The sequence below is a fragment of the Phyllostomus discolor genome, chromosome 2 (assembly GCF_004126475.2).
Source record: "Phyllostomus discolor isolate MPI-MPIP mPhyDis1 chromosome 2, mPhyDis1.pri.v3, whole genome shotgun sequence".
Classification (NCBI taxonomy): domain Eukaryota; kingdom Metazoa; phylum Chordata; class Mammalia; order Chiroptera; family Phyllostomidae; genus Phyllostomus; species Phyllostomus discolor.
The window spans coordinates 11282488-11292083 of NC_040904.2; the positions used below are offsets into that span (position 1 = coordinate 11282488).

At 46.5% G+C, this 9596-nt stretch overlaps 1 protein-coding gene across 1 annotated transcript; it reads right to left on the minus strand.

Annotated features, from left to right (window-relative positions):
- Window positions 1-530: 530 nt before the first annotated feature.
- LOC114490731 (vomeronasal type-1 receptor 3-like) lies at window positions 531-1587 on the minus strand. Its single transcript, XM_028504775.2, has one exon. It carries the CDS (start codon window positions 1518-1520, stop codon window positions 531-533), a length of 990 nt encoding a protein of 329 aa, XP_028360576.2. The 5' UTR covers window positions 1521-1587.
- Between the last annotated feature and the right edge of the window lie 8009 nt (window positions 1588-9596).

Consider the following 9596-nt stretch of genomic DNA (forward strand, 5'->3'; position numbering starts at 1 on the left):
ATGGTAGGTAGAGAATTGACAGGGAGGGTTAAGAATAGTATAGGAAATGGAAAAGCTGAAGAACATACATGTACAACCCATGGACATGAACTAAGGTGGGGGAACGCAGGTGGGAAGGGGTGTGCGGGGCACAGGGCAATAAAGGGGAGAAAAAAGAATGGGACAACTATAATACTAGAGTCAATATAACATATTTAAAAATAACATCAAATCGACAGGAGAAAAAAATATTTTACAATTTTATGATTTTATAATGTTTCCAATATTACAAAACACCATACATCACATATGTTATTGTTTTGATGCTTAAATGACATATAACAGTGTTATTCTAAACACTAAACATTACATATAATGTCAGAAAAGTTTCATAAAAGGACAATGCATTGATTTTACTTCCTGTTCACTCAGCACAATGGGGACTAAATAAATCCCTCAAGCCATTGATAACCATGTGACTCTGGACACATATAAATGAGTATTGTCATGAAGACAAATACTGAGGAGGTTCCAGGATGATTTAATTTACCTTAGTGAATACAAATTCTGCTCCTACTATTGATGAAATTCACTCTGGCAATCCTCTTCTCATTTTTCATCAGTACAAAAGGACAGATTGTCGGGTAACATGAAGAAATAAAGGCATTAACGTTCTCCAGTTGCCAATTCCTGTTATTTCCAAGGTGTTGATAAATAGTAAGAAAGGTGTTGGTACAGTAAAAGAAAATGAAACAGCAAACCAGCATGAGGATGACGTGGGTGGCTCTGTGCTCAGGAGAGCTTCGTGAGGAGTGGACGCTACTGCGGATGAGCCGAGCTACTCTGTGGTGTCTGGAAAGGATGGTCACCATGTAGACGCTACTGCATGCCATTAGGGAGAGAAAGAACATATCCTGAATTAGCACTGTAGTGAGAAATGTCCCAGCTTCGTGGTGCTTATATATACTGACCTTCCAAAAATACCCAGTATACCCAGATGTAACATCAGTGGTATTCCTGTTGGCCACAACTCTTAAGATAATCTGAGAATAGATGGCCATGCTGATGACCCAGCAGGAAAATATGGAGGGTTGAATGAGTGTAGAGATGTTGTTCTTGAGCCAGGTCCACTTACGACCAGGTACAGCAATGGTCACTGCCTGGAATATGCTCTGGAGGGAGGTTGTATACAGAGAAATACTCCTGGTAACTCTGTGAGTGTAGAGAACTAGTTTACACCCAGTGTCACCAAGCTCGGGACTCATTCCAAAGGAACTCACTATACTTGGAACCCCTCTGAATAGGAGGGTCAGGGCATTAGCCAAAGTTAAGTGGGCAAGGATCCCATCAGCAGGCTTCTTCTGACAGGGGAGAGAGAAGAAGGTGTGCATGTATAAAGCAAACAGCAAGGAGTTCCCCAGGAAACCAGTACCAGTCTGAATGGTGAGGAGGATCCCAAACAGGGTGTCTCTGGACATCGCTGAGTGTCTATCTCTCTTAGATCTTCCAGCCAAGGACAGCACATCCTGCAGACAAATCATTTGACTATGAATGTAAACTTAAAAACAATGAAGACTGAGAAGTAGTTTCAAGTTTCAGGGACATATAAATGTAAAGGGGATGTAATAACAATCCCGGTGGGGAAGACAGTAATTTGTCAGAAACATAATTTCAAATTCAGGTATGCAGATGGATTATGGTTTGGAAATGAATTTAGACTTGAAGTGAATACACTTAAGTATAAAAAAGGACAATGAGGAAGAAAAAATGACAACAATTATACTTTTGAAAATGTGGACAGTAGCAAACATCTTAGAGACAGCAGAAATACTGTCAATAGCAGGAAAAATAGCTGGTATATGCCACAGAAGCATAAAAATTGGACAATGAAGAAAATGACATATGATTACTGGTAAGGAAAACGATTACATGTGTATGTGAAAGACATAAAAAACTGTCGGGTATTTAAACTAGGCCCTGAATACCAGTGAATACAAACCGAACAGAACGTGCAGCCAAGAGAGAGGGGCAAGGATGGCACACAGAGCCTGCTGAGACAGCCCCTGTGTGGGGAAGAGCCCCAGAGGGCTGGTCAGAGAGGGAGCCCGGGGTTGATCAGGGCACCAATGCATAATGGCTTTCAGTCTGCAGTCCCGTGTGCGTGAGTGAAATAATAGACTCAGGAAAGATGTCTCAGTTCTATGTTGGGAGATTTTTTGAAATCAGTGTAAAGAAGAAAACTGAAAATAATCATGAACACAAGCAGAAGTGAAAGAAAGAGAAAAGAAAACTCTAAAAAATGGGAAATAAAACACCAACAAAGAAAACAAAAAATGAACAACAAATTCTTGAAGCTCGTATTTCAAAGCAGCCTGATTGTGAGTAAAAGCGAATGCCCAGAAAGAAGCTGACACCGAGGGACACACAGCTGTAAGACTGGGTTCACATTGGGAATGCTGAGAACAAAACCAGGGGCATAAACTCTGGAAAACACTCACCATCCCCTTGCCTCCCCCAGCCAGCAGTCACAGCAGCCTCCTCACCACAGCAGGTTTCCGCAGGCAGCCCCGTGCAGGAGGGTTGCTCTCAGCTGTGCTGCAGGGCAGCAGCAGGAATCTGGGTTATGAAGAGGGGCCTGAGTGACTTCATCTCCCTCTGGGCACCAGCCACTTTGTTACCCAAGCTGGAAATTGCCTTGTGGACAGTGACTCAGCCTGGCATGTCCACAGGAACCTAGCTGCTGTCCCCAGTGCAGTGTGTCCCCTGTTTCGTTATTAGGATCAGCAATTACAATTCTGCCATCTCCTCCTGAGCTGACCCATGGCCTCTGGGTGGAACTAACTGCTCAGTTACTCCTTGGGGTCCCAGAGCAATGACGGGAAGCTCATCAGAAGTTCATGCTCCCTGCTAACTGACAATTTTCAGTGTGACACTGGCCACAGGGCAGCAGCCCTGAGCTGGGGGCTGACTGCCTGCTCAGGGCCTAATTGCAAGTTTAAGAGATGTTCACACAAATCAAGCATATTGCATTGTTTTTCTCCATGACCAAAGCTGACATTTTATTTCAATTCCCAATAAATATTCAATGATATCACTTCACCAACTTTAAACAACAGGAAAAATGACCATTTTGTTTAATTTAAGCTTCCATTTTGAAATGATTGTCCATCACAGGAAAACATGAAGGTAGTACAGAGACCCCCACTCACCCTTCCTCCCCTTCTCCCAGTGGTGCATCTTTCATAATCACAGACCCATCTGAGTACGGTTACTGTGAGATGTGCAGGTGTAGCCTCACGTCCTGTCACTTTGGGGCACACTCGTGTGACCGCCACCTCCATGCACACGCAGGACTCTTCCATCCCCACAAAGGCTTCCCTTCTGCTGGCTCTTCATGCCCACACCCACCCCATGGCCACGGTCCTCTGCTCCATCTCTGTCATTTTGCTTTTCCAAGAGTGTTATATAGTCATATAATTACCCAGCTTATAATCTTTGGGATCAGCTTTATCATGGGCATTATTCTCTGAACCTCTCCTATTATCCCATGTATCAATAGCTCGATCATTCCTATTGTCCAGTGAGATTCCTCATGTGGATGCACCACACTCTGCTTAACATTCCCAACTGAAGGACGGTAGAGTTGTCTTGCAGTTTTGGTGGTTAGAAATAAACAAGTGGGTCTAAGACAGGCACAACTGTGTTCAGGATTTGGGGTGAACATAAGTTTTCATCTCTCTGAGATGAATGCCCAGGAGTGCAACGATGGATTGCGTATATGCATGTATTCCATTTTGTACAAAACTGAAACCTGTTTCCAGAGTGGACACATCTTCTCACATTTCTACAAGCCATGTGTGAGAGATCCAGTTTCTGTCCGTCCTGTCCCACGTTCAGTGTTGTCATTATCTTGTTAAACTGTGTAACTAAGAAATGACATAAGAATTCAGCATCGTAACTGTAAGTCCACAGTGCAGTGGGGTTTCATATACTGTCCGTGTTGTGCAACAGAGCTTCAAAACCATCACATCTTGCAAACCGAAAACTCTGTCCCCATGAAACGAAAACCCTTTCTCCCTTTCCCCCATGCATGGGTGACTACCATTTCTACTCTGTTCCTATGAACTTGACTACTTGATATGCCTCATATGAGGGGCTCACTCAGTGTTTGTCTCTTCATGGCTGGTTGATTGCCCTTAGCTTAATGTCCACACTGTAACATGGCCTAGGATTCGGTTCTGTTTTAAGGCTTCTCCATTGTACATATGCATCATATGTGCTTTATCCTTTCATCCATCTACAGACACGTGTTTTTCCACTTCTTGCCTGTCATGCTGGATGAACGTGATTTTTACAAATATCCCTTGAAGTGCTGTTTGCAGTTCTTTGCAAACTGTCCTGAAAGTGAAATATCTGAATCTTGTGGCAGTTCTATTTTTAATTTTGGGGGAATGGTCATACTCTCCCAAGGTGGTTTTAACATTGATCTCTGAACTTACGGCCTCAGTGCACAGCCGGCACTCTCTGACCATGGAGCCTCCTCCTCCAGGGGTTCTAGAATCCCACACACGATGCCTCTGCTCAGTAAGAACATTGCGTAGCTGCACATCAAATGGGGCTTCAGATACATGGAAGGGGAAGGACACACGTTAATCCAACCATAAAATAAAGCCTGCATCCTGGTTCATTTAGGAAGACTGCACCCCTAATCATCTAATCATTACTAAGTTCCCATGTTATAACATCTAGAGGGGCTCAGTTTCATCCCCACATTGTCCTGGTTATCTTTTTTGAAGATCTCCGCAGGGAAGTGACTCTGGGTGCCATGACAGAGAGGGATATTATGACATCATCATTTGAGCTCCAGCAATTCTCAGAAAGAAGGTAGTAGTGAATTAGGAAGCAGAATTATTAAGAGCACTTTTTGAGGAAAGATTAGCAGGGACTCAGAGACCCCCTTGTGAGGGCCCCTCACGTTAGAGATGAAGACGGAGTCCACAGAACAGGGCCAGCATCATCAGTGAAGGGCACTGACCCGTGGACCTGTACTTCCTGTCCTCTGTCCTTGCCCAGACTGTGAAATGCCTTTCCAGATTTGGGGGCATTAGCCCTCTGTCCATGTAGGGAGGGAGGAAGGAGGAGCAAGGACAATGGGGGACCTGGGAAGCAGGTGAGAGTCTCTGTGGAATCACCATGACTGTCTGCCATGTTTGGGGTTTTCCAGCTGTGGCTTAGGAGGGGCTGCAGGGGCACTGCTGGTCCTGGGGCACGAGGCCCCTTTCCTTCCAGCCTCCATCTCCTCAGCCCCTGCCCACACCCCTCCCGCTGCAGGTAGGACTTTAGGAGATGGTTTTTGGAAAGGGGGGTCCTCCCTGTTCTCAGATGTGCAACAGCTAGAGCAGCCTGGCTCCACGGCCGCTCAAGGCTCAGGGGAACCAACACCTTTTTTGTCCTCCACTCTCTCATTTACTTCAAAACCTTACCCAAGGGATTCAATACACAGATGCTTGTTGTGCTTCCTGAAGAATCTAGAGCCACTAATGTATGACTGTGTTTTCAATACCCATGATGTACACTAGCACAGTAACCAAAATGAAAAGCACTTCTTGTTCCACATTCCTAAGCCTAGAAGTGACCAGTTGTTGACTGTATGTGAGAGGCCAGATACACCAAGGCTCCGCAGGTTGAAGACCCCCAGCAGGTAGGCAGTGGGCCCGGCCTCTTTGATCGGGCTATGTCCCCTCCACAGTTCTTAAGGTCAACTCGACAGACATATGAATATGTGCTTGGCTGGGGTGGTCCTTCTGGATGGGCAGACACTCCTGGAGGCAGGAAATCAGAAGTTCTGTGGAGGGGACGCTTCTTGGACCAAGTCCTTGGTTCAGAAGTTGCAGGATCTTCGTGTGGACTAAAGCACTCGTGTGGAGACAGAGAGAGGACCACAGCTGGGGACTCAGAATCCAGCTCCAAGGAGACCCCTCCCCAGCCCTGCCGACCACCCCATGGGTCTTTTGGGTGCTTCCCCAGGGAGGCAGGCCCTGGGTGCCCAGCCCGCACAGCCAGCAGGGCCTGCTGCCGAGACCCCCGATGGGGAGACTTGGTCAGAGGAATTTACAGAACCTCTCAAAATACTAATTCTAATTCCAGCTGTCTTGAAGACATGTAAAATGCTATGAAAGACAAACAAAACAAAAAACAGATACAATAGATCAAATACCCCATGACAGAAGCCATAGCAAATGCCCAGACCAGGCAAACTTAGAGCCTGAGAGCAGAAGGGCAGCTGGTGGGGGGCAGGGCAGAAGACTGCTACTGGGCTGGGGTCTCCTTCAGGGAGAAGAAAAAGTTCTGGAACTAGGCAGGGTGATGGTTCCACAACACGGTGAATGTACTCAAAGCTCCTGATCGGTATATCTTAAAATGTTTAAGACAGTAAAATTTATGCTCAGCGCATTTTACCACAGTAAAAGAAAAATGGCATGACACTTCTCAGAAGGGGCAAGCCCCCCGCCCCTCCCGCCTCAACCAAGCTCACCAGAAGTTTTTCCAGGCAGTGGAATGAGTAATCGCTGTTGAATGAGGAGAGATATGTAGAGGGGATTGGGGGTGGTCACTCAGAGTGTTGTGAATACCTTACCTATTTTAAGTGAAAAGATCAACATCTTCCAATTTGCAAAAATCTAGATGCTGATCTGGTCCTCTTTTGTTTTATTGTGTAACTCACCCCACGGGTGTCTGTGGGACCATCACAGCCCAGACCTGGAGGTTTTCTCCAGTGTTCCACACTCACACCTAATTCAGAAGCAACTTTTTTCCCAACCTTACTGTACCCAGCACGGTTTTCTGTGACTTCAGCTCACGAACAAATACAATAAGAGCTGACATTAAACGTTCTGGGGACTTTCTGGTAATGATTCTTCGTTAGCACTCAGCTCACCCGGTAAGAGCCAACCGGAAGGGTGGGAGGCCCAGAGACCTACAGACCTCAGGGGGCTGGGGCACTGCAGAGGGGACGAACAGCACCAGCAGACAGGGAACAGAGTCCACTGGGTGCGGGTGTTAAGAGCCATCTCATGGAAAAACATGTTTCTTATCTGTGAAAACTGTACACTCCTGTTCTCAGAATCATCTCGAATGAATTTGTTGTATTTGATCCTCAGGCAGCCTGGGACTGGGGACTTCTATTGTTATTCTCCTCTTAGGTTGAGGCTCTGTGGCAAGAGGCTTGGGCCATGTTCCTTGCCCACCACCTCCTTTGTCCTGGCCCTTCCCCAACCCCCACTCTGTGGCTCCTGGAAGAGGCTGCATGGGATGCTGCTAGCCAAGGCTGGGGCAAGCCTGCTGGTAGGACAGGGTCGACTGATCAGCACGCTCAAGAGCCTTGGGGGGTGGGTGCTACACTATTGAGCCCCACCCCTGCCCCTTGGCCCATGGGTCCTCCCCAGAAACTGGGTCACAGCTGAGGGGAGAATCCTTGTGGCCCCTTCTCAAGACAAACTTCCCCCAGGTCCGCCTCTCTCAGCGTGATATATGGAGGCACAAGGTGGAACCTTGTGACTGATGTTTGGGTTCCTACCAATTGCAGTGTGTGTTCTGTCACTGTGTTGTATAGGAACGTGGGGGATTTTGCTTTACATTTGAAAGAATTGGGGGCTGGGAGATGTACCTCACCTGGAAAGACTTTGGGTAGATCATTTGTCAAATCTGCATAAACTCCTTGAAAGCAGAGCCCTGGGGAGATGTGTGGAGCAGGATGGGGGCCTGCAGCTGGGCCCAATACTGTGTTTTCGGGACTTCTGCCACCAGGTTTTACCAACGTGTTGCTGCTGACAGGTTGATGGGAACCTCCTTGGTCTGCCCTTTGATTTCGCTGATGGCTGACAACCCTGGGTCTGAGCAGGGCAGAGTAACCTGCTCCCTAAGCACGTGTCCCTCATGAGAGAAGAGCTGAGTCACCCCAGCTCAGTAGCTACAGATTTAAATTCTGGGGCACACAGAGCTGGGGAAGCAGTGTGGTCCGGGTGGGAGGTGCCCCTGTGTGGGGGATTCCCTGGGAAGTGGGTTCTCCAGGTTAAGACTGCACCTACCCAAAATGAGCACCCTGGGAGAAGGACTCACCTCACAGACTGGTCTTAACTGCAGCCTGCCCGGACCCCTAGACCCTTGTCCAAGGATGCCCTCCACGCCCTGGCCTTTATTATCACCAAAGCTGGAAATCAGGTCCCTCCATTGATGCTGTCTTTGTGTGTTTGAACACGTCTGTGCAAAGATGAGTACTGTGGTTTTCTTCCCACAAACTTCCTTATAGGAATTCACTGCACGGCAAGAGAACTGGCTGTCTCTGGCTCGGGTTCACCACCCTCTCTGCACCACCACGCAGGGTGGGAGCTGGGGCACATCACGTGCAGGCTCATAGGCCATACCCACTTGGGTTGGTCCTTCATTTTCTTTACAGGAAGTGTCTGTTTACCCTCAAGGCTGAATAAAGTGTCTCACGGTTTGTTTTTCTACACTATAAGTTTTATGTAAGTTGACTTGTTCTTTTTAATTGAGCATTTGAGTGGGATGAAGTAGCTTTTCATAGCATGCGAGGGATTTATTTTTGGAACTGTGTCTTCGAGGACCAGGACGCCCAGCTGTGCTTAGCCACTGTCCCCCTGCCCCTCTGTCCCAGCACTCCGGAAAAACACTCAGCAAACCAGGGACAAGGGAACTTCCTCAAAGTGATCAAGGGCATCTAGAGAACACCCGCAGCTAACAGCCACTCAGACAGAATGGATGTTCTCCCCAGATCAGAGACTAGAGGAGAATGACCAGTCTTGCCCCTTTTCAACACTGTAGTGGAGGTGCTACATGGAGAAATAGGACAAGAAAGTTAAAGGAAAGGAGCATGGATTGGAAAGGGAGAAGGAACATTCCCTTTTGACTGATGATATGATCCTACACGTAGAAAATCTTAAGGAACCAACTACAAATAATTGGAATTAGTGAAGGAGTTTGGCATGGTTGTAGAATGAAAACAATGTGCAAATAAACAACCGTATCTGTCTGTATTTGTACTTTGAAATGAATTGTTCAAACAAAAATATTATATTTTGAATCTCTAACCATCTTCCAGGCAGGAGGAGAGGTCTCAGCAGGACTAGAACTCTGCTGGATCCTTGATCTCAGACTCTCCAGCCTCCAGAACAGGGAGAAAATTCGTTTCCATTGTTTAAGCCACCTGGTCTATAGTATTTTGTTATAAGAGCTCACACTCCCTAACACAACTTGTAATAAAGAATTTGAAAGTAAATTGAAGAAAGCACATTTATTCAAGCAACATCAAAAAGAATATAATACTGAGAAATGTTTTCTAAAGAACTGCAGAACTTATACTCTAAAAACAACAAATACCGTTGACAGAACCCCAAGATGTAGGTGTGTGGAGAGACATCCGTGTTCTCATACCACGCTGCTAACTGCTGCTGGATTGGAACACGCCCCCAAATGACGTGCAGGATCAACAGGAATGGTCCTGGAATCCCAAAACACTTCTCTGTAGAAACTGGCAATCCGATTCCAAAATTTATATAAAATCGCAAGAGACTTAGCATTGCCCACAGAAACCATGAGAA

Coding starts and splice junctions, on each gene's coding strand:
- LOC114490731 (XM_028504775.2), bottom strand. CDS start 1,520: ATGATTTGTCTGCAGGATGTGCTGTCCTTGGCTGGAAGATCTAAGAGA.